This window comes from Penicilliopsis zonata (genome assembly GCF_001890105.1).
Source record: "Penicilliopsis zonata CBS 506.65 unplaced genomic scaffold ASPZOscaffold_2, whole genome shotgun sequence".
NCBI classification, from domain to species: domain Eukaryota; kingdom Fungi; phylum Ascomycota; class Eurotiomycetes; order Eurotiales; family Aspergillaceae; genus Penicilliopsis; species Penicilliopsis zonata.
Window position 1 is genome coordinate 859,383 of NW_019208912.1, and position 23,405 is coordinate 882,787.

Here is a 23,405-nt window from a genome sequence, read left to right on the forward strand (position 1 = left end):
GCGCGTCAAAAAGCCAGAACAGTAATAGTTAATGGGGGACTGCCTGCGTAGTCACTCGGTCATTATTTCCAAAATAACTAGTCGAGTGACTAGGAGTTCGGCTGCAAGGGCAATTAGTTAACTGTATGCCGAGGTAGTTAATGGTTATGTAGTATGTTGTATTCTCCGAGTCAAGCAAGGTTCTACCTTCGAGGCATCCAACTATTTCAACGGAGCATTCCAATTCCAATTTTACCAATGTCGCCTTACAGGAGAAGAAAGAATTAAAAACAACGGGAAAATAGTTAAGACATTGCCTCTTCAAGAGGTCGTTCGTCTCCTATGAATAATAAAGCAAACCTGGGCCACAACCAGCAGGCGATTATAGCAAAAAGATCATATCATGGACGACCACAGGTCCCTCTCACAGCATACTCAGTCGAAAAAAAAAATATGAATAGACCGGGATCAATCCACGGTTTTTTTTTTTAACATTTGCCAAACGAAAAAGAAGAAGAAAAAAAACATACAGATGAAGATAAAACAGGCCACCCAGCCGCATAGAGTCGAAAGGAGAAAAACTCAGGGCATGAAGGAGACAAGGAGAGATTTACAGTGAAAGTCTGTCTGGAATGAACAGGGTCGAGTGCATGCTGATGTTCCCTTGACAAGGAGAAGATAGATGAAATCAAGCACTCGGATCATACAGGAGATGTATCCATACCATGAGCCTGCAGGGAGAACTCTAATTGTATAAAAGCACGTTGAAAAAGATCACCCGATCTTGCATGCAAGAGATGTGCTGTATCAGAAGACAAATCGAGAAGAGAGAAAAGAGGTTATTGGGGGGGAGGTGGAAATAAAACAATAAACAAAAGAGGAGAAAATAGACCACTGGAAAGAAAACACCTCCAAGATTGCCAAAATCAGCCTTACAAGAGAAAAAAAAAAGGAAAAGAAAACTGGAAGGATCGAAGAGTTCAACCCAAGGAAAAAGGACCCATCATGAACGTGTCTTGGGCGAGTGATTGAAAAACAGGAGCCAGACAAGAAAAAAAAAAAAACAAGAAGATCAAGGGAATCATATACAACAACAATAACAACAAAAAGAAAGGTATCCAAAAGATCGATGGTATCATATCAGCGAGCCCTGGCGCGAGCTTTGTTAGCCTCCTCGAGCGTGGGCGGCGCCCGCATCGCCGTGCGACCGTTGGCCCGCTTGTACTCCATATCGGCCTTGGGGTCACGCCGTGCAGCAAGGCGGATCGCTTCCAACATCTCACGGGACGGGTAGCTGTCCGAGTCTGGTCGGGCACCGTTCTGTAGCGAGCGCTGTGACTCCGGGCCAAACGAATCCTCGTGCGTGCGTTTGGACAGGGTGTGTTCCGTCTCATAGTACAAGCGCTTGGCGGATGTGGTGGTGTCGAAGGCGGAGGAGCCAGGTGACGCGCAGCGCAACGGCTGCTGCGGCAGGCTAGGCGCGTAATCCATAGTAGTTATGGGCGGCAACGAGGGAGCCGGGTTGGAGTACGTCGTCGTTGAGTACGTCGGGGTCTGTGCGCGGACTGGGGTGGAGGGTGTCATTGACTGGTAAGCGTTGGGGTCGGATAGGCGGTGGTGATGATGCTGTTGTTGCTGTTGCTGTTGTTGTTGTTGTTGTTGTTGTTGTTGTTGTTCTTGCTGCTGCTGTTGCTGCTGCTGCTGCTGTTGCTGCTGCTGCTGCTGCTGCTGCTGTGGATGATGAAGGTGACTATGATGATGGCTGTCCGGGTATGCGTGCAGACCCATAGTCTTGGGCAGATCCAACCGCAGGGGTGGGAGGGCGGCCTTGGAATACGATGACGAGCGCTCAACGGGGCCCGTGGGAGCCGCTGGTGGTGGTGGCGGCGGCGGCGGCGGAGGTGCTTGGCGCGGCTGCGGGTAAGGGTATCCGTTAGGCAATGTGTCGTAATAGGGGGTGTTTGACAGGCTGCGAGTTGAAGCGGTGTTGGAGAGGCGAGGGGAGTAGAGGCTGCTGCCGGTTGGCTGCGCGGACGGGAGCGGCGGCGGATGATGATGGTGCTGCTGCTGCTGATACTGAGGCGGAGGCGGCGCGATCACTGCTTGATGCAATTTGGGCGGCAACTGTGGCGTCTAATACTGCGACTGGGACGCACCGAAGGAGAGATGCGACTGGTACGCCGGAGGCGCAGAAGGAGGCGGGGCGGCATGATGGGTTGGCGGCGGGGTTGGAGTGGGCGGCGCGGGGGGTGCTCGCTGGTAGGCAACAGGAGGCTGTTGTGGGTATCCTCCATATTCACCCGGGGCGGCCGAGGGGCGGCGCTGGGCGGCGAACGGCGGAGGTTCCACGACGCTGCTGTTGCTGGTGGAGCGGGGCCGGTCGATGACGGATTTGACAGGGAAACCTTCCGGAGTGGGATACCGATCGGTAGCGAGAGAACGGGCGGCGAGAGCGTGTTGGTCATCCTCGTAGTCGTAGTCGTCACCGCCGGCGGCGCCGGCCTGCTTGTCGCTGCGACGGCGCATGCGGACATCGCGGCGGATCCGCACGCGGCAACCCTGCTCGGCGATGATGCGGCTGAGCGAGGTGCTAGTGGCGAGACCCGGGAACTTCTTGGCGCTATAGACGTTGAAGGCGAGGGACTTGACGTCGACGCGGAAGTGCATGTGGTTTTGAGGCGCGGCGGGTTTACCGGGATTGGCGTTGGCGGCGGTAGACAGGGGATAGTTGGGATCGGCATCCTTGGGGTCCTTGACCTCCTCGTAGAGATGGAAGTTCAGGCGGTAGCGGCCCTCGTTGCGAACCGACAGGTCCGGGAAGATGAAGTAACCGGCTGGGCTGGGGCGATCCAGATAGGCAACGCCCGCAACGGGGACACCGGTCAGGACGGGGGTCTGAGGGCTACCGGCGACCCGGCCGTGGGCGATGGGACGGGCGAGCTCAAGAGTCGCATAAAGGAAGAAGTTGGCATTATATTGGAAGGTGATGTCTGTTCCCTGGTCGGTATCGTTGACTTCGGACTGGTGGATGCGCAGCTCGACAACCGGTGGCGGGTCAACCGGACGACGGTCGGCAGAGGCTATGACTGTGAGTAAACATCTCTCTCTTTCTCTCGCATCCGTTGACACAGAGACATACACTTCGCACCCGATCCACAAGCTCTGGCCCGTTCCGGCTGCTGCATAACCGTCAAGGTGTAGGTGAGCTTCTTGCCCTCTCTCGTCACCCTACTGGCCGAGTTCCGGGTCTGGTTGGCCGGGTCCATCAGAGGCATTCTGGTCGTCATTGTATCAAATCAATCGATATATATCTATCGACAGGTCAGTATAAGACAGAGATAAGACAGCTCAGCTCGAGAAATGAAACCATACATATATACACGCAGGGGGGGGGGAAGATGAGGTGGTGATATGATGGCTCAGACGTCAAGCCCGTTAGGCGTGTGCACAGCAGACAACACCAGTCGTCAAGGACAGTTTGAAGGTCGAAAGGATATATAAACAGAAGGATTATAAAGGCGAGACGATAATTTTTTTCCAGTAGAAAAACAAAAACAAAAAAAAATTGGTGATGGATCAAGTCAAGAACTTTCTCAAGTCTCCTGACGGTCGGCCCCAAAACAACACACACGCACTACTCGCACTCTCTCTCCCTCTCTCTCTCTCTCTCTCTCTCTCTCATCCAAACAGACCGATAATCGCGTGAAGACCAGTCACGAGTCACAACCCCGTCCACCAGGCGAGAAGGCAGAGTGGGGTTATCAAAAGGTCGAAGGCCGGATGAACAGAAGAGGGGAGAGCGCTGAGCTGAGGCAGACCGGGGGGGAGGTGAGGAATAAGAAGAAGAGCAGAAGGGAAGTGACTAAGTACGGAGGACTGGAGGAACAGGAGGAGAGACGAGCGAGAGATGGACGGTGAGTGGCTCGTGAGGGGGACGGAGGCTTGTTAGTTTCGGGCCAGCCGTTTTAGCTTTGGCTGCCGCATTCCCGATTACAGTACGGTATTGTATGTTATAATTGTAGTAGTATTAGTATAATATTTGAAGATCTTTAAATATTTATTTTTTATATCTCAATTTTGTCTAAATATCATCATCTAATACCTACCTCTACTACATATGTGGTACCTATGTCTCGGTGGCAATGGTCTGTGGCCCGGGCGCAGGCTAAAACTAGCGGGAAGATCGTTGAAGCAGGTTTGGTTTGGTACTGACAGAGACTGTCTACGCCATAATAGTTGGGTATTATGTAGTAGGTAATTAACTATAGGTAGTATAGGTACAGAGTATGATTATGATTTAATTGGTACTGGTATACTAGGTTAATGGTAATGAGGTAACTATGGCAAAATTGAAGCTTATTCTTGGTCGAACAATAAGACCTAATTGCTTATACTGAAGACAAAGTGGGTTTCAATGTCTCCTAGACAAACGCATAGTGTCGTCGAGATGGACCCGACTTCCCGTCAAGCTGAGCCTGAACCTGCGTGCTGGGCACCCAGTCCAGCGGGTCGGGGTTGCCACCTGTCAGCACTACAGTACATATACATAGGTAACTACTAGGTACCTAGGTATGTATGTAGTAGTTATAGTAGCTCAGAGAAATAACTAATACAATATGTAGTAATTATTAAAAAATAATAATCTATTATTACTCCTATTTCTTACTCCGTACTCACAAACCTGTTTAATCTATTCATCCCTTATTCTCATCTTCTCGCCGGTATCTCCTATTCTATACACTTGTACTATTCTGGTTAGTCCCCTACAACCTTGTCGTACGCGTACGGCTAGTACTTAGTTACTACTGACTATGTACAAGTAGGATAGATTTACGTCTAGGTGATTACTATACTACATAGTAGCTAAAGCAGACAATTACTCCATAAACAAACACATAGTTTAGATCGATTGCCAGTACTGATGCTCTGTCTTGGAACTCTTTGCCGACCAAAAATGACCTGTTGCCGTTTGGCGGAACGCGGGAATCGATTATCTTTGGGGCCCTGGAGAATTTGCTGGTAACTTTGGTAAAGTTAGGCGCTATCCCCACCTGAGCGGTCCGCAGGTGAGCCAAACTATATCCGGCCTATGGGGAATGTCCCATCCAATCATATCTGCATGCAGTGTGACCTAGGGGCAGCCTCCCACGGTCCCGGGGGGCCCATCAGCATCAGTTAGCGCTTAAATGACTGTCTGTGCGTCGTATACTCCCCGGCCATACTCCGTCCGGACCGTCCCATACGTAATACATACAGAGTACTTTCTAAATGAGGGTGCTTTATAGTCATAGTGGTGATCCTAATATATTAATAAGACATTTATTAATTAGTTGGCTAGGTAGTTACCCTACGGAGTACTACATAGTTACATATATGGAGTACTCAGTACTCTGTAGCTATGTACTAGGTATGTACTGTAGGCTTAGCTATGATAAGTCTAATCAACCCCTGTCCGGTTAAACTTGCACCCGAAGACAGGACAGAAGCTGCAAGGAAGTCCATGCACCCTTTGCTGAGACTTGAAGGTCCTGTCTGGAGTACAGGCGTAGCCTAGCGCTAGAATCAGATCGTACTGCGGTGTTACTGGTTGTACCTGACTACTGGCTAGGCACATAACTACTAGCTACAGTACATAGTACTACAGGGTACTCCATGCAATACTACATATATTATATGAGAAGGATCAAGTTTAATCTCAGGATGAACTAGTTGGTTGCTAACTTGCTAGCTAAGTAGTTAGTTAACTCCTAATTATGCTCTGCTTGTAAATTTATGCCAAGTTTCTGACTCGGATCTATCCGTGTTCTACAAGCCGAGAGAGAGAATACCACCCAATCAAGATGAAGAAGCGCACCTTGAGCTAGGCCGGAAAGGGTTACTCAAGGATTCCGGGGTTTGAACCTCGGAGGTGGAAGGATTCTACTATCTGTAGGTATACTCTATAACTAGGTAACTAACTATTATTGATCTCTCTGGCTTACTCTGGTTCAGTGGTAAGCAGTTATGAAAGTGGTAGTCAGAATACTTCCTAGTAATTATATAATAGTAGTACTAATTATAAATCTATTCTATAATTGACTATTAATAAGAGTGAGCTACCTTAGGCTGAATTATATAATTATTTGAGATCTACTTTAATTCATGATTGTCCATGTAAGAATACAGAGTAACTATACTATATGGTCTACTCTAAGAAGTCTTATGCTAGGAAGTAATAGACATTTAATGACTGCCTAGTAGTCAGTTATATATCAACAGACATGACTAATCATGATATGTGATGATAGCACTGGTCCTACCTTCTTTGGCACTTCCTCCACCACGCGCTTGGAGTCCGCTCCTGTGCTCACCTTCGCGATGCAGCGAGTCGTACAAAAAGAGGCTTCGATTATCTGCATACCTGGAGTTCGCAGGGGCTTGTCTACCTCTCTACCCTTTACTTCTTGCCGTCACCGGATCTACCTACCGTCGAGTCCGAGAACCAAATCCGTGCCGCGTCGAACATTTCTGTCGGCTTCACGGTGGTCAAGCACTCCGAGAGTGTTCCCTAGCTCAGGATTTGAGTTGCTTGATCAATCCATCGAGCTTGACGAAGAGACCTTGCCCACATACCGGCCCGAAAATTATTATCCAGTCCATCAAGGCGAGATACTCAATGATCAGTATCAAACTCTTGCCAAGATAGGGTATGGGGTGACTTCAACAGTTTGGCTTGCGAAAGACTTGATGTAGGTACGGTTTGTTCTATTCATGTTATCCGGATCATGGCCATTACTAACAGGTTAATGTAATATGAAACAGCGCATCGACGCACGTTGTTCTGAAGATCTACGTGACGGGTGAAAATAGGGATCACGAGCGAGAATTGGATATCTACAAGCACATAGATTCAGTGGAGACAAGACATCCAGGCAGAAACCTCATTCGCAAACTTCTCGACCACTTTTATATCCAGGGCCCTCATGGCCGTCACGTCTGCCTTGTTCACGAGCCTCTCGGAACAAGTGCAGATCTTCTGGTGAAGACGTTTCCTGGGCAGACAATGACCCTTGATGATATGAAGCCAGGAATCCGACAGATACTTGTCGCTTTGGATTATCTGCACTCGGAGTGTCATGTCATCCATACCGGTAATACCCTCGGTCTCCTCTTATAAGTATAAATAGGACTAACTGTCGCAGACCTTCAGCTGAAGATCTATTGCTCCCCGGACCAGATGCAAGCTACCTTTCTCGATTCGAAGAAGCTGAAGTTAGAGAACCGTCACCAAGAAAGGTGCTCAACGACCGAACAATCTACAAGTCTTTGGGCTTCCGTTCACGGGGTGGGCTGCCACTTCTCACTGATTTTGGGGAAGCTCGACTGGTCGACAAGGAGCACAATGACGATATCATGCCGAACATCTACAGAGCCCCCGAAGTGATTCTGAGATCGAATTGGGGGTACAAGGTTGATATCTGGAATCTTGCCATGGTCGTGAGTAAAGGATTGAGACTTGAGTTGACTATAAGATGCTAATATCTTGATTATGTGAAAGGCCTGGGACATTGTTAGCCCTCGCACCCTGATCAATGGCAAGAACCTGGATGGTATATTTGACGACCGCGTCCATATGGCGGCACTGGTTGCCCTGCTAGGTCCTCCGCCACCCGAATTCCGCAAACAGAGACACCTGAGTTCGGTCTTCTGGGATGAGCGGGGTAATTGGAAAAAAGTCAGCCCGATTCCAAATATCACTCTCGAAAGCCTCGCCGAGAACGTTCAAGGGGAAGACAAAGAGGGGTTTTTGCGCTGGCTCCGAATGGCCTTGCAGTGGAACCCCGAGGACCGGCCGACGGCTTTGGAACTCTTATAGGATGAGTGGATGATGAAGGGGCTAGGTGAATAGAGAAGAATAGAAATAGAGATTCAATGCACCTTTTTTCATTTGTATATACTGAATAGCTATCTGTATTTGGACGTATCTGGATTACAACTCTTAGAATCGTCAAAATATATATTCTAGATAGTAAAAGGATACTTGATTGCAAAAGAGTATACATTATTATTATTATTATTATTATTACTAGTAGTATATTACTATGATGAGTAGTATTATTGTTATTATTATTATTGTCTTGGTAGGCTCATCTCCACTAGGCGGCGTAATTGATTATTTCTCCCCGCGACGCGCTCTTCCCCAACAGAACCTCGACACGGATCCTATGGATCTGCTCTCAGTCCTGCCTGGCTTTTCAACCACGTCCTACGGCCATATCCTGCCATCCCTCGAGCGGAATCAGATCACCACCGTCGACCTGGTCACTCTCGATGCCCTTGAGATCGCCAAACGCGCCCACGTGCCGCCCGCAGACGTTCGACGACTGTGCACCCAGGTCATCGAAGCATTGCACCGCGACGTCGGCTTTGAGATTGAGAGGCATGAAACCGAGCTAGACGAGACTCACGACGACCCTGTACCTTCTGCACAACTGGATCTGTCGCGATGGTGCACCATCAGTACTCTCGATCCGGCTTTGGATGCGGTGCTGGGCGGAGGGATACCGAGTGGTTATTTGACAGAAGTGACGGGTGAAAGGTGGAAACAACCAGAAAAAGAACAGAAAGGAGAAAAGGATTCAAGGCTAATTTTTCCCCAGTGGAAGCGGCAAGACCCAATTCCTCCTCAGCCTCCTTCTGGCCGTACAGCTACCACCCCCCCACGGTCTGGGCAAACGGGCCATCTACATTTCCACCGAGGCGCCGCTGGCGACATCACGCCTGACGCAGATGCTAGCTACGAACCCATTGCTGATGGAGACCGCCGACAAGCCCTCGCTCGAGAACATCCTATCCATCAACGCCATGGACCTCGAGACACAAGACCACATCCTACACTTCCAGCTGCCCGTCGCCGTGGCGCGCTACGACGTCGGCCTCGTCGTCCTCGACTCCATCACAGCCAACTACCGAGCCGAACACGCCGCAGACTCGCTGCTCGCCCTGGCCGCCCGCTCCTCCCACCTCGCCAAACTAGGCCACCTGCTCCGCAACCTCGCCGCGCAGGACGAAGGTCTTGCCGTCGTGGTCGCCAACCAGGTCTCCGACCGGTTCGAATCGTTCTATCCGTCGCGAACGCCTAGCAGTACGCGTGTATCTGTTGCGCGTCCTGCGCCAGCAGGAGACCGCCTGTCTATCACCTCACATCTACTAGATACCCCCCCATTTCCTTCCTCGCCAGCCCCATCCCCACCCGCTTATCTCGATGATGACCGCTTCGACGGATCTTATTACCTTGTCGGCACTGATCCGCAGCGTAACGAGCTTCTCAGCCTCGCCCACCAGCAGCGCTTCTTCACAGGATGGGGAGACGACGATCATGATGATCATGATCATAATGGTGATGGTCTCGGTCTTGCTCGCCCCTCGCTACCGGGGCGTGTCAGTGTCCGGCTCTCTTCCGCACCCAAGACACCCGCCTTGGGATTCGTCTGGTCGACGCAGATCGCCTGCCGGATAGCCCTGAAGAAGGAGGAATCCCAGATCATCGAACCGGTGCCTTGCCTCCCGCAACCAACGGTGGAATCTCAAGACGCGAAAGAGACCCGTAAGGAGTCTACTCCGGAGCCAATACTTGTAGATACACATATCCGCCGGACTATGAAGGTTGCTGTTGCGCCGTGGACGGCGGTGGGGGAAGTCGATTATGAGATCTGGGAGGGCGGATTACGACACAAAGCCTACATGGTAGAAAGATAGTAATGATATCTATGGATACGGAATATTAATATCCATGAGGACGTAGTGATATCCAGGGAAAAAAAAAAGGAAAATGCATTTTGAAAGAAAAGGAAAAGAACAACAAAGCTAAAGCATCTACTTCTATATTCTAGATTTCTAAGCCTTGGGGATCTTAGCCGGCGGAACACCAATACCGTTATGGTTCCGGAAGAAGAGGACGCCCTTGCTCTCGCCGGTGGCGCCCTCGGTAGGCTCAACCCACTGGCAGGTACGGGCGCTGGTCCACATCGCGCGGAGGAAACCGGTCCAGCCCGTCTGCGCCTCGGTGCGGTAGTGTGTGCCCATCACCTTCTGGATGGCCTCGGACGCCTCGTCGGCGTGGTAGAAGGGGATCGTGCTCACGTAGTGGTGCAGGACGTGAGTCTCGATGATTCCGTGCAGGATGTGGCGGCCCACGAAGCCGAAGTCGCGGTCGATGGTTGCCGCGGCGCCACGGGCAAAGTTCCACACTTCGGGTTCGTAATGGGGGAGGGTCGGGTCGGTGTGTTGAAGGAAGGTGATGGCCACTGATTCGTTAGCATCAAACAAATATAGATAGATAGATAGATATCTATGTCTTACCTAGCCAGTGGTTAACCCACACGTACGGAATACCGTACCAGACCAACAGGTTCATCCAGCCGAAGCGCGAGCCCAGAGTGTACAGGATGAGGCCCATGATAAGCAGGCCGAGGTCGCTGAGGAAGATGAGCTTGGCATCCTTGGCCTCGTACAGGGGGCTGGAGGGGTTGAAGTGGTTGACGCCGCCAAAGTAGCCGTTCTTCTTGCCCTTTCCACGGCCCTCGGGCTGACGCTCATGGTTGTTGTGGCCGGTGACGTTGGTCAGGAGGTACATGGGCCAGCCGAACAGCTGCTGCAGGAGGAGGTTGGTAGCCGTCAGGATGGGGGTCTCCTCCATGAGTTCGGAGATCTCGTGGACGGCACGGCCGACGCGGGTGCCGAACTGGGAGCGGGTCTTGGGCACGAAGACCATGTCGCGGGCAAGGTTGCCCGTGGCCTTGTGGTGCTTGCCGTGGGAGATCTTCCAGGAGAAGTAAGGGACCAGCAGGAAGGAGTGGCAGATCCAGCCAACGGTGTCGTTGAGCACCTTGGAGGGCGAGAAGGCCTGGTGACCGCACTCGTGGGCCAGGACCCAGACGCCGGTGGCGACGAGACCCTGGACGACGGTGTAGAGAGCCCACAGGGCCACGCGGAGCGGGTACGAGGGGATGGTCTCCGGGGTCACATAGTTGTAGTAGACGGTGAAGACGGTAGCCAGGATGGCGACATCCCGGAAGACGTAATACAGACTGGTGGCGGCGGAACGCTCAAAGCAGTGGGCGGGGATGGCGTCGCGAATCTGCTTGATGGTGAAGTCGGGAATCTTGAACTCATTGCCGTAGGTATCCAGCATCTTACTCGGCTTGGACTCGGAGTCCGAGGCGAGCGAGGAGAGCGAGGTGCTCGAGGGGGACTGGCGAGGGCTGTCGAAGGGAGACGCCGTCACCGAGCTGGCTGCCGACGAGTCCGTGGCGGGAGCACGATGCAGCGCAACGCGCTTGGGGATAGCGGTCGAAGACATTTTGTAATGTATTTGAGATGAATGACTATCTGTTATCTAGTCAGCGGGTACTCAATAGATTCCAGAGTATATAGGGAAGGCGTCAACCAAATGATTCAACCAAATGATTCAACCAAATGATTTACCAAATGATCTGATCCAGTGGTCGCCTTCAGGCAATCCAAAGCTGAGGGACTTACCACTCAATAGCAATCCTGGGGTTACACAGCTCCAATCCCTCCAATTCGATTAGAGATGCACACACACACACACACGCAGCACAGTGAATGGGGACACCTGACCACCCTGGCGTGCCTGCAAGAATCGATGGACAGGGAGGGGGGAAAAAAGATGAGGGACGAGGACGAGGGGGGAGAGGGAGAAATAAGAGGCCCGGGAGAAAGGAGGGAGGGAGGGAGGGAGGAGAAAAAAAAAAGATAAAGAAACGGGAATAAAACGCAGGGAAGGGAGGAAGACGGTACCTAGGTAGGTACTAGGTAACCGCTGGGGTAATTTTCGTACTGCAGTAATTTTGGGGCCTGGGCTGGGTTTGTTTTTTGCCCCTCTGGCCCTGAAAACCGCCACCCAATCATCGGCCGCCCAAGACTCATTTTGCCTCAGTCTCAGGGATTGCGAGCCAATCAGAGACAACATTTATCCATGTGAAGGATCGGCAGGCCCCATAACTTTCTCTGTGCCTCCACCGAAGGTTGAGATAGAATGTCCCCTTGGTATTTACCATACGGTAAAATATCGTCTAGATCTCAACGTAGTATATGATAAACACTGCAGCTTGTCCCGCATGGATCAACTGGTTTACTTTACTTCTGATTTACTCTCAGGCTGGTATGTAAAGTAAGGTTCACAGGGGTCTATCTGTAGAGCTGTCCTCTGCAAGCACGGCGTCTCCGTGCCAATCGCTTCAGATATCTAAGAGAGAGGTAGGTACCTAGTAGGTTTGAGGGGTTTCTCCAGATCACACCATTCGGAAGGAGAAACGAAAAAAAAAAAGTGAAACGAAAATACATTGCCGTCCTGACCGCCTGTCGAGACCAGTTCTATCAGGACTTCCTCCCAACATTATTGTACGGACGGAGTACCGCAATCAATCTTGTAGGACCGAGGCACATGCAGGGAATGTGCTGAATTCCGGAGTCCTCCGTACAGCTGAACCAAGGCTCATCTGCTAAGACGCCACAGAAGTTCCAAGGTTGTTTGTTCTTCCTACGGAGTACTGTAGTACTACGTCAGTTGTAGGTACTCGTCTATGGATGTCTTCAGATATTTACATTGCATGTGACAGATCAGTAGAAGACTGTAGTACTCCATTCAATATTACCCCGTATTTTGTAGTTCTGTATACTGTACGGAGTACTCTATACTCTGTATACTGTGCTCTATTCTCTATACTCTACTCGATACTCTGTATACTGTACTCTGTACACTGTACTCTGTATACTGTGCTCTGTATACTGTTTGCTCATCCGTCATGTCATCCGACAATCATACGATTCGTCTCTACTCTAGTTACTCCGTACAGACCGCAAGAGAAGATCATAAGGAGTGTTTCTTACTGTCCTGTCCGTATCAAGCTTGTTGGGGCAGAAACAATTTTGTTGAGAATTGGAGTTGTGGGGCGTCCCGTCACTTCTCTGCGGGCGCTAGTCCGGATACGGCGATCGCTCAGGGATAGTAACTATATAACTACGGAGTACGGAGTATATAACTAACTATATAAGAGTATGAGTAGAGTAGTGCATGAGTATACTACATATGAGTAGAGTAGAGTAGGAAGGAGTATAGGGTCAATATCTATTATTATATCAGTACAGAATATGTAGTCAACTATCATCTCCGCTCCGAGTCAATAAGCCACGACCCTCCCCCCGGATTAGTGCCGCTCGACGCGCAGAGCGTGACGGTCGTCTTCTTCAGATCCGGCAGCACCAGCACCGTCTCCCCGTGGTTACGGTAGTCGACCTCGCATGGAACAGGTTTGCGTTGCAAGAGAGTTCCAGCTGCTGCTGAAGAGGAGGAGGAGGAGGAGGAGGAGGAGGTGCTCGTGGCCGCCCCCCCAGTCGGTACAAACGTCTTGATCTCCACGCCAGGCAGGAGGAGATGGCCTGCCTTCTGCGGCAATAAGATCAGCGAGAAGGTTGTCGTCTCGCCTTCCTGCGCCGTGAAGTTGCCCCGTCGCCGCCCGCCGACGAGCCACACTTCCGGGTTGGCGTGCATCTCAAATGAGAACTCGAGCGCCGCCCCTGCAGCCTCCAGATTGTCGGCGTAACACCATCGCCGCGTATGACGTAGCCGCAGCTCTGCGGCCACCATCTGACCAACCGCTGCATGCGCCGGCTCGTCAGATAGGTTGAGCAGTCGAAGTTCGGCGGTGTGTACCACCTGCACGTCAGGGATGTCGACAGGGATGACGATACGTCGACTGAGAATGGTAGGATGATCGGGGAGCTGAAGGGTGGGATGGGCCTGCAGGCGTTATTTTCTCTTCTTTTTTTCTTTTCTCTTTCTTAATCTTCTTAATAAGAGGGTAAAAGAAAAAAAAAAAAAACCTACCTGGTGCCAATTCACGAGCCAGTCGCGGAGGTTGTTGGTACCCCCCTTCAATGAACCCAATAGGCTCTCCCAGTGGATCGTCTCATACGACAGCATCTCGATCTCTCGCACGAGTCCGATCATCTGCATGTCAGAGGTGGTCAATTGCATGCGGAACATCTCCACGACGTGGGAAACCAGGAGTCTCGAGTATTGGCGGAACGGGCTGCTCTCGATGTCCGCCTTGAACTTCTTCTCTACCACGTCCAGACATTCGTCGTCCACGCAAGTAAAGTCCACGCTCAGTCGCAGGGAGCGCCGCGACCCGGGCGATGGCACGCTGTCAGTGCGCTGGCGGATCTTGTAGAGGAGGGAAGCAGGCTGCTTGGGGAACACGCTGTACGCCACCGGACCGGTCATGCTAGGTTCCACCTCATACACGTCCGAACTGGGGATATTACACTCTAGAATCCGGAGCGGGATCAGCATGGCAGGACCGACGGTGAATCGGGAGAAGAGAGCATCGTGCTTGAAGATATCCTGCACGTTGACACTGATGGGGAGGGCCGAAACAATGTTGAAGGCGGAGGAGTAGGAAAATTTCCCATGCTCCGTCTCGTATCCCACCTCGACTCTCGCGGAAAGCATGGCGTGATTCTCTTCCAGGGTGTAAGGGATTCGGAACCGGGCAGACGACCGTGGTCCGAACCGATTGAACGCGATGGTGCTGGTTTCGTTCTGCGCATCAATGTTGATGATCCCCTCCACGACTTCCGCCTCGGCGACTCGCAGTCGAAGACCAGCCGTGGCTGGCCGCACTCGAATGGTGCCCGTTTTGATATCATTCCACCCGCTGTAAAGCTCAACCTCCAAAGTCCGCATTTGTTCCAGGTTGACATGGTGCGGAGACATGATTTTCGCATGTAGTCCCTCGGTTGGTGAATAACAGTAGATATGTGGCCGGTTCTCCTCTTCCTCGGCGCCCCCGGCGTCCTTGGAGAAGGGAAATGTGGAATTGTTCTTGCCAACCAGGGAAAACACAAGGTTGCCAGTCCTCATATCAACTCGATCCACAAAATACTTGCCTTGTAATGTTGTCTATATTTTGTCAGCACTGAAAAGAAATCAAATGCTATATAAAAAAAAGAACCTACAGAGGAGTTGATTAGAATCTTTGTCAATGATGACTTGACGGTGAATTTGCTTGACTTCTCGATCCAGTGTTCATTCTGCGAGCCCACCGCGTTGACAAGGCGAACTTTGATGGAGTCGACGTCGATCTGTTTCCCCAGCAAAAATCGCAAAGACATCTCGATTTGAAACCCGTCCCGATCTTCATGGTGGATAATTGCTGGACTGAATTGCAGATCCGCAAAAAAATCCGTCAAAGGCGCAGAGACGTCCCGTTGAAGAACACCGGACGTATCGAATAACTCTTGTACATATGAGGCGACTGGCGACTCCTCCGTGAAGATGGAGGAGGCCTCGAGGGTCTTCTGTCTCTCTGACAGGCGAGATTGTGAATACGCGGCATATTTGGCCAACAAACGGAGTATTGACCGCGCGTACTCTTCGGTTCGGTTGAGTTCCTTCAGACACTGAGCATACATCTCCAGCATGGTTCCTTCAAGAACCACCCAATGTTTGTTCCCATAAAAGGGAGCAAGCTGGTGGAAGTACGAAGCAGCAGCGGCGTAATCGGCCTGTCGGAACCGTAGCAGTGCAATATCGGCGAGGGCCATCTCCCCTGAATATGTGCGGTTTCCCACGATGTAATGCCTGTGCATCTGATCTGTAAGCTCCTCGTAGAGCGAGCGAAAGGTTCTCCTACTCCTCAGGGAGGTGTTCAAGATCGAAAAGTCAACGCCAGAAAGAGTGGATGTCGACTCTGAGCCAATCTTTTTGGCAGCTTCACCCTCTGCTCGAGGGCTTTCATCACCATCGCCATCATCTAGTGATACTTCTTTAAAGTCTCCGCTGCCCGCTCGATTTTGATTGAACAGGAGGTCAAGATTATTCCATCTTTCCGACCAGCCCAGGCGACCAGCAATCTCTTCGAGGACGCGCCGAGCGAAAGAAAGCAATTCGCCCCTACCGGAAGCCAGCTGTTCAGACCCTGTCTTTGGAGTGATCTTTGGCGGCTGCTTTTGCGTGTCTAGAGTCTGACGTCTCAATTGATGGCCCGCAGGAGCCGCCTCTGCCGGGTGGACATCCAGGCTGGCGGACCGATTGGAACGCGTCGCAGACGGTGTGAGCAACGAGCTGGATCTCCGGGGCACATTTGACCGGGCCGCTTCAGGCCCACCACCAGCTGCTGTCCCAGGTGTACTCGACGGACCCCCAGGATGGAGAGAAGACTCGGGAATGGTGAGACTATTGGTGAAGATCTGCCGGAGGATCTGGCATACCGCAGCATAGGCCCACGAGGAGACGATGTTACCGATCACGTCTGCCTTGACAACGTGATCGACATCGGACAAACCACGCGTCAAGTCATATCTCAGGATGCGCGCAGCCATGGCGATAAACTCTGTGCTGCGATCACAGATCTCTGCGAGAAGCAATAGGTCTTCCGGCTTCTTGCTTTTGTTAACCGGTCTTTGGTTGCTTGCAGCCTCTTTCCCAATCAACCAGGGGGCCCTGGCTGCCCGAAGTAGTAGAGTCAATTGCCGGGAGAAGACGTAGGTTCGGAAATCGAAAATCGAAATATTGTTCGCCAGGATCATCTCGCGATACGGCTTCCTAGTGGAATCGAGAGGGAAATCCTTTTCTTCGATGTCCAAGGTTGGAATAAACTCTTCGTTGTTGTCGTTGTTGTTGTTGTCGTCGTCATCATCGTCATCGTCATTATCATTGTCATCACTACCTCCATCTTTCTTCTTCTGAAGATTGGCCGATGATGACTGTTCCAGCGCCTTCATTGCCGTGTCCTTCCATTCCGGAGTGCTGGCCAACAGCGCGCTTCCAAGCTGATCGCCTGGCGCCTGCAGTTGTTCGCGGATGGCAATATCCAAACCCAGAGACAGCTCGTCATAGCCCGCGAGGGCGTCTTCAAACAGACCCACGTTCTCAAACCCACGTGCCAGACCCTCTTTCAAGATGAAGAATGTGCAAAAGTTCCACCCGGGCAGACTCCGCTGCGAATCCTTCTCCTTGATATCCTCTTCGTACTGAGCGACCCGCAGGTCGAACGAGGCGAGGATCCCGTTCTGCACCTTCTCGACCAAATCCTCCAGCTGTTCCGCCAAGTCCGCAGCCTGCTGCTGCAGCACCGGTGCTGGAACCCCTCCCCCTGCCTGCTGGGGCAGTCGCAGCTGGACGACGCGGTCGACGGCCGACTTGGACGACCCATTGAAGTCGGCCTTGACCTTCTCCAGCACCGTGGTGGCCGTGCGGCCCCATTTCGAGGCCGTTGTCGCCGCTTTCCCCGCGCCCTCAGCCTCCGACACCACATGGATGATCAGCCACTCGAACGCATCGTGCTTCTCCTGGCTACTGCTGCCCGGCGTGCTCGACAGCGGCGTCGACCCGTGCGCCTTGATCCATTCGCGCAGCGCCTTCCTCGCGCTCGCCTTGTAGGTGTCGTTGTCATCGCACCGCAGTAGATAGATCTTCAGATACGGCGTCTGCCGCAACCCGGGGATCTGGTGCCGTCGGTGAGGCACGGCTGTCGCCGCCGTCAAATCGCTGGACGATGCCACTTCCGCCTCATGCTTCTCCGGCACAAACCCGATATGCAGCGACTCGATGGACCGTGCCGGCCGGCTCGGCGACTTCCAATGCAGGTTTCGCAGGGGTAGCTTGCGCTCGATGATCGGCTGCACAAGCGGGAATAGCCCGGAGGGATCGGTATACGCGACTGGATAAATGGAAAAGAATTAATCAAGACCAAGTTAGCTGGGTGAGGCCTTTCCGACGGGCGTGTGTGATGATGTCTGTAGCTGCATCGTACCGGTCACATTGTTGGAGCTTGCCGGAGGTGAAGTCTCCATTGCTAGTTTTTTCTTCTTTTCTTTTCCTTCTGTCTTGATGCCCCTGTCTTTCAAGCGCTATCGGGGATGTGGCATGCCACTTCTATCGCGCATTCCGGGGCGAGAGAGACAGCAACCGTCGTGGACATGATATACTGGGAAAGCACCAGACCTCCGTTAGGGAGTTGCGGCCAGAGACAACAACGCACAGGCCACGTGATCTCCGCCCGGGTCGAGTCCTGCGTCTGCCAATGATTTTGTTTTTACAAGGGAATGATTATTAGTCTGGATGGTGGAAGATTCTAGTTCTAGAGTGTATGACTATAGTACGGCTAGAAAGAAAAAAGACAACCGCTGCGCGAAAGATTGATCTGCGCAGTTCATAGAAGCCCCCCCCCCCCAAAAAAAACATGGCCATATCCCATGATGATATCAAATACCAATGATCGATCAGACGACAGGTAGAACAACTAGTAGTAGTGAAGACCAGGGAAGGAAAGAGAGATCAACGCCAAGCAGAAAAGGATACCATAATCGAATTCATTAAACAGAGGAAAAGCCAAAGGAAAGAAAGAAAGAAAGAAAGAAGGAAGGAAAGATGAGAAATACACCCCCATGCGACCTATGTACTGACATCCAAAGCCTGTTGCGTGGAACCGGACATGATAGACTGATACATGTCTGATAACCCGCGCCCAATACCCGGAACGAAATTTCGCATCCATGCTCCGAGGACAAGAAGGAGAAGGGGAATCTGGAAGAGAGAAAAGGGAAGAGTTAACGATTGGAAACGTAGAAAGAAAAGAAAGAAGGAGGACAAGGCTTACCCAAATGAAGTACAGATTCCGATCGTTACCAAGGCCCTTCATGCGCCGGGCATGTTGTTCTCGGAGTTGTTTCTGCTGCTCGCGTGAGATTGACTTTTTGCCAATCCTGATGTCTTTGAGTTCCTCAGGAACAGGGGTAAGGGTAGGGGCAGTGGTGACGGCGGCGGCGGCGGCGGGGGAGGAGGAAGATGAACCCGCTTGAGCCTCAAAGTGCATATCGACCACAGCCTCGGTGGCGGCCTGTAGCAGTGAGACCTTCTTTGACCGTATAGCGGCTTCGTCGGCCTCGTTCCCTTCATTGTGTGGGTAGAGTTCCTCGTACGACGGCGGCTGGTTAGGGTTGGGGGCGGAGTTGCTGCCCGTCAGGAGATCCCACCAGCCTTCCTTACCCAATCCGGCCGCGTTGGGCCGGTGGGGAACGAGGTTGGTGATGCGCCGCATCATCGGGTGTGCTTGGTAGTCCGGCAAAGCGGGCATTGGCGGCAATTGAGGAAGGTTGGGTAGGTGCGGGAAGGCATTCGACACGCTCTGTTGGAACTGGTTGATCTGAGCAGCCAGCTGGTTTCGCCAGGCGACCAGCGCCGCCGGGGGAGAGAAGGGGCGTGCATCTTCTTCTGGCGGCGGTGCCGTTTGCTCCACCGGGGTTTGCACTGCGGGAATGCTGTTGGCACGAGAAAGTGGGAACCGACGTGGAGGAGCAGCGACTGCTGCTGCGTCTTGGCTGATGCTCGGCCGTCTCGATGTAGACAAGTAGACAGGAGACTCGGACTCGGCGTCGGTACTCTCCTCGTCCAGCTCATCTGAGTCATCAGTGACAGCATTGACAGATCCTGCCACCGATGAGACTTCCCACTGGGAGCTTAGCGAGGCGGAACTGCTGCTGTATCTGCGGCCAGAGGAGGACAAGGATCCCACGCTGCGCGACCGGTAGTGGCGTGAAGGGATCAATGCCGCCTGGTGAGCGGCAAGCGAGGTCGCGAGGTCGGCAGGCGTGAAGCCGCGGATGCTGCGGTCATTGGCACCCGCACCGGCTAGTCGAAGTCTGTGGACGATGTGTGCGTGACCACTCAGCGCGGCGAGATGCATCGGCGTGTTGCCATTGCTATCTTGGACATCCGGGCTGGCGCCTCTCGCAAGAAGACCCGCCACAAATCGTGTGAGGCCTAGCGAAGATGCGAAGTGAAGGAGCGTCTGCCCAGTGGTACAGCGTGAGTTGTACTTCGGGGCTCGTGGACTATCATCCAGATCGACAAACTCCAGGTAAGTCAACATCTTCGAGTCAAGATCACTCATCTTCCCCTGCAAATCCAGCCCCGGAACCTGCCGCTGGTGACCTCCAGAGCCGCTCTGATAGTCCTTCTGCAGGTTGAACATGGAGTTCGTGTCGCCACCCATGATCTGCTGTGCGGTTTGGAAGGCGTCTGCTTGGTTTCCGAGCTTGTGTCCGAGGATTCCAAGGGCAAGACGGTACATTTGGAGCTCCCGGTCGTCCACGTAGCGAAAGAACAGTTGTTGCTTAGGTAGAATAGGTTGACTTTGTTGTATCGGCCCGAACGTCGGGTGCTCATGTTTAAACACAACGGATACCAGACCTGGCTGGAGCGCAGGCGGAGTCAAGCAGTTTAAGCATTTGTCACCCCAGAAGGTCGTGGTTGTGGCGAGCGTATCACCAAACACAACCTCCATACCGGGATAGAAGCCGCTCCCCAAAAGCGTGACTTCAGTGCCACCGGTGATGGAACCTTCAGCAGGGACCAGCTTGTGAATGACCGAGGGCAACCGGTTGCCCGTAACCGGCAACGGAGGCCACATCTGACTGGTTGTATTTGGGCCTAGCGGTATACCCAGGCCTTGATCTTGGAAGCCGTTGCGGTTCGAGCCGCCAGGCGTCCCGGGACGGCTGGGTTGCGCTGAGTTTGGTGCCGACATCAGTTGTTGCTGAACAATGGTATCCAAAGTTTGATGCTGCGCCGAGGGGTTGAAGAAAGGGGTGGTATCATTCCCATTGGGGGTTGGCGGTCCATTTGCGTATTGCCCGGACATGGCCGAGGACGTCACAAACGGCCTCTCAATCGGGGAAGCGAAGCCACGCGTTGGATGGAACTGGGCGTTGTTGTTGTTGTTGTTGTTGTTGTTGGTGGTGTTATTATTATTATTGCTGTTGGTGTTATTGTTGTGACTGGTACCGTTGAGGGTTGGAGAGGCCGACGACCCGTTAAGGGTATCGAGTTTGGTCATTGCCAGTTCGGACGGAACCCTTCCAGAATTGCTATGCTTGCGTCGTTTACTCGACGGACCCTGGAACTCAACAGGCGATGCTTGTCGTGACAGGCTGCGTGGGGTTTGCGAATTTGAGACACCATTAACGGAGTTCTGGGGAACCGCAAAAGCGCCGGAGGAATGAGGATACTGCGGACTGAGACGCTGTTGTAAGCCCTGCAGATCAGTAGTCGAATGTGACAGACGGAAGGACTGCTGGCTATTGATAGATGGCGTCTTGCTCACATCGACAGTGGGGCCCGAGGCAAACACGCCGACGCCTGGCAGGTGTGTCCCATCCGGAAGAGCAGGAGTCGGACCTGGCACCGGAGGAGCTGGAGGCGCGTGAGTTTTGTGGTCATCCGTGATCATAATCGAGTTTGTGATGGCCTGGGCGATCACGTTGTCCTCGTAATCCTTGACGGTAAAGATGACCTGAAAGCCAAGCTTCTCATTCTGGTGTCGACAGTAGCAGGCAATACGCATCGGCAACTCGACCTGTACTGCTCCCGGAGGGACGATCGGTGCCGGAGTGTCATTGTAACTGGGGACGGCATTCTTCGACGGCTCGGCCCAATCCTTGATCTCGTTGGTGTTGAAAACGATGACTCGCTTGTCCTCGTCTTTCTGGAACAACTCGTCCTCCTCCGGCTTTCTCTGCTTCTTCCGCGACGCACGCTTTCGTTCTCGTTGAATGCACCCGTTGCAGATCTTAACTTCCCCGCCGTCCAAAGGTTTGTCCTCCTCTGGCTGTTGAGAGTCCTCGTCGATCTTTGGGCTCGAACTCGATGAACGATGGTTTGTCTCGCCTCTGGCTCTCGCAAATGCCTTTTTGAGCTTATCTTGATCCTGCATGGCGCTGGTGCAGACCAGACTGGTGTATAGCTCCAGGGTCTCGGGGGAGCGTGCCGTATCGATGGGAGCGAGAAACTTGGGCTTGGAGATCGTATGGGTGGGTAACCGGAGCCTTTTTGCGCCTTTAGGCAACGGAAAGAGGGTGAGTCTGATGGGGATCTGGGTTTCCACTCGCGACTTGAGCGAAGTCGGGTGGACGGTCAACATGTAGCGGTGAGGGTTCTCGGTCTTCAGGGTCGTCTGAGGCGGGGAGGGAGCCAAATTCATCCCAAAGGCGAGCCTGTTGGCCCCGAAATTCAAGCCGGGTGACAACGCAGGGTTCATGGGAGAGCCACCGTTCACATCGATTCCTCCAAAGTCCTCTAGGACGGATGATGGTGATTGCCCTCCCCATTGGCTGGAGGCTGACTTTGCTTGGCCAAGGGGTCCGGCAATAGAAAACGGCGAAATCTCTCGGAAACCACAGGCGGCAAAGGATTGAGCAGCTGGAGGAAGCTATTGGAAGAGACAAAATAAAGTCAACCAAGAAGAGCAGTTTGTTAGGGGGGGGGGGGGTCAGAAGAAAACTTACAGGTGAGGCGGACTGTCTTGTGGGATTTGATGGGCTGCGCATCTGGGCCTTGACTCGTTTCCGCATCTGTGGCTGCGGTGTCGTCTCGCTCTTCAGAGGACTTGGGCTACTCGCAGCGCTCTCAAAGTCGAAAGCGGCATCCATCGCTCGGTTGCTCGATTCGAGGTCCGTATCCATGGCAAACCCCCCATCCAGTGCGGGCAACGAGGCATCCAGACCAAACAATGGATCCCCCCTCATCGACAGAAGCCCATTATTCATCCAATCCGCCGAGGGAAACTCCGACGGGATCATGGTGTGATCGCTGTAGACCGCTGAATTGGTGGAGGCGACGCTTGTGTGCCGAAGGTGGTTCCGGGGCGATTCCGACGAGGAGCTGTGGCTCGAGGTGCCTGGCGAGTCGGCGGAAGAGTCTGAAGCCACGGTGTGCGGCTGGTTTAAGGAGTCCGGTTCCTGGTAGTGCCTCTTCCGGGACAGTTCTGCCAGCGAGAGCGAGGTTGAATCCCCGTTAGCCATCGCCCGCGAACCTGGCGCCCGAGAGAAAAGATCGTCAAACTCTTGGCCCGCCGCGTCCGTAGCCATCTGCAGCCGCGAGGGGTCTAGAAAGTCCATATCGGTATCTCGGTAGGGATTATCCATTTCGTCGTCGATGACGATCGGGTCCAAAACAGGGAATGCGGGCGAAGAAACCGTTTCCACAGGCCCCATCCTTCGACACTCGTCGAGGTAATCAAGCCAAACGTCCACGGAGCACAGGGGGAGAAAGGTTGGAGATCTGGGTGTGTCGTTTGGGAGGAGAGGGAGATTCGGTGAGGAGTCACGCGGAGCTTGGGGACGACAGCGGAGGCGGACTTTGTACACGATACACTCTGTTGATTTAGAAGGACCAGCCTCTTTCAAACATCACTTTTATTATCCCCTTATTTTTTTTTGAAAATTATCCCAACGATGATGAGATCAACCTCAGAGACTGTCGCTGGCGTACGTGCGGTGGCAGGATTGTGGATGACCGACGACTGGAGGCGGTTGCAAACTCCACCACGCAGCGGTGGGAAAAAGGAGGAGAAACGGAG

The 23,405-nt window shown here is 52.7% G+C and overlaps 8 protein-coding genes across 8 annotated transcripts; 3 read left to right on the forward strand and 5 right to left on the reverse strand.

Annotated features, from left to right (window-relative positions):
- Positions 1-1,119: 1,119 nt before the first annotated feature.
- ASPZODRAFT_156894 (hypothetical protein) lies at positions 1,120-1,990 on the reverse strand (the record flags this gene model as incomplete). The annotated part of the gene is made up of 2 exons (XM_022726286.1): positions 1,787-1,990; positions 1,120-1,729 (listed from the first exon to the last, which is right to left on the reverse strand). The coding sequence occupies exon 2, from the start codon at positions 1,561-1,563 to the stop codon at positions 1,120-1,122; it is 444 nt and encodes a 147-aa protein (XP_022584371.1). The 5' UTR covers positions 1,564-1,729; positions 1,787-1,990.
- Positions 1,824-3,611, reverse strand: ASPZODRAFT_1047396 (hypothetical protein). The gene is made up of 3 exons (XM_022720869.1): positions 3,352-3,611; positions 3,119-3,290; positions 1,824-3,059 (listed from the first exon to the last, which is right to left on the reverse strand). Exons 2-3 carry the CDS (start codon positions 3,264-3,266, stop codon positions 2,113-2,115), a joined length of 1,095 nt encoding a protein of 364 aa, XP_022584372.1. The 5' UTR covers positions 3,267-3,290; positions 3,352-3,611; the 3' UTR covers positions 1,824-2,112.
- A 58-nt stretch (positions 3,612-3,669) lies between these two features.
- ASPZODRAFT_128415 (hypothetical protein) lies at positions 3,670-3,897 on the forward strand (the record flags this gene model as incomplete). The annotated part of the gene is made up of 1 exon (XM_022722018.1): positions 3,670-3,897. A coding segment is annotated over one exon (228 nt), but the record flags the coding sequence as incomplete, so codon positions are not given.
- Positions 3,898-6,336: 2,439 nt separating this feature from the next.
- ASPZODRAFT_59299 (hypothetical protein) lies at positions 6,337-7,834 on the forward strand (the record flags this gene model as incomplete). Its single annotated transcript, XM_022728837.1, has 4 exons — positions 6,337-6,707; positions 6,781-7,109; positions 7,175-7,455; positions 7,517-7,834. The coding sequence occupies 4 exons, from the start codon at positions 6,337-6,339 to the stop codon at positions 7,832-7,834; spliced, it is 1,299 nt and encodes a 432-aa protein (XP_022584374.1).
- Positions 7,835-8,575: 741 nt separating this feature from the next.
- ASPZODRAFT_1050427 (hypothetical protein) lies at positions 8,576-9,952 on the forward strand. Its single transcript, XM_022720880.1, has one exon. It carries the CDS (start codon positions 8,749-8,751, stop codon positions 9,715-9,717), a length of 969 nt encoding a protein of 322 aa, XP_022584375.1. The 5' UTR covers positions 8,576-8,748; the 3' UTR covers positions 9,718-9,952.
- On the reverse strand, positions 9,856-11,320 carry ASPZODRAFT_149325 (hypothetical protein; the record flags this gene model as incomplete). Its single annotated transcript, XM_022725477.1, has 2 exons — positions 9,856-10,265; positions 10,321-11,320. The coding sequence occupies 2 exons, from the start codon at positions 11,318-11,320 to the stop codon at positions 9,856-9,858; spliced, it is 1,410 nt and encodes a 469-aa protein (XP_022584376.1).
- Positions 11,321-13,045: 1,725 nt separating this feature from the next.
- ASPZODRAFT_128418 (hypothetical protein) lies at positions 13,046-17,969 on the reverse strand. Its single transcript, XM_022722019.1, has 4 exons — positions 17,802-17,969; positions 15,004-17,708; positions 13,871-14,947; positions 13,046-13,783 (listed from the first exon to the last, which is right to left on the reverse strand). The coding sequence occupies exons 1-4, from the start codon at positions 17,839-17,841 to the stop codon at positions 13,148-13,150; spliced, it is 4,458 nt and encodes a 1,485-aa protein (XP_022584377.1). The 5' UTR covers positions 17,842-17,969; the 3' UTR covers positions 13,046-13,147.
- A 473-nt stretch (positions 17,970-18,442) lies between these two features.
- On the reverse strand, positions 18,443-23,040 carry ASPZODRAFT_149327 (hypothetical protein; the record flags this gene model as incomplete). Its single annotated transcript, XM_022725478.1, has 3 exons — positions 18,443-18,574; positions 18,648-22,256; positions 22,333-23,040. The coding sequence occupies 3 exons, from the start codon at positions 23,038-23,040 to the stop codon at positions 18,443-18,445; spliced, it is 4,449 nt and encodes a 1,482-aa protein (XP_022584378.1).
- Positions 23,041-23,405: the final 365 nt, after the last annotated feature.

Coding starts and splice junctions, on each gene's coding strand:
- ASPZODRAFT_1047396 (XM_022720869.1), bottom strand. CDS start 3,266: ATGACGACCAGAATGCCTCTGATGGACCCGGCCAACCAGACCCGGAAC. Junction 3,060..3,118: donor TTGTGGATCGGGTGCGAAGT/GTATGTCTCTGT, acceptor TCACAGTCATAG/CCTCTGCCGACCGTCGTCCG.
- ASPZODRAFT_1050427 (XM_022720880.1), top strand. CDS start 8,749: ATGCTAGCTACGAACCCATTGCTGATGGAGACCGCCGACAAGCCCTCG.
- ASPZODRAFT_128418 (XM_022722019.1), bottom strand. CDS start 17,841: ATGGAGACTTCACCTCCGGCAAGCTCCAACAATGTGACCG. Junction 17,709..17,801: donor AAGCTCCAACAATGTGACCG/GTACGATGCAGC, acceptor CCATTTATCCAG/TCGCGTATACCGATCCCTCC. Junction 14,948..15,003: donor AGATTCTAATCAACTCCTCT/GTAGGTTCTTTT, acceptor GACAAAATATAG/ACAACATTACAAGGCAAGTA.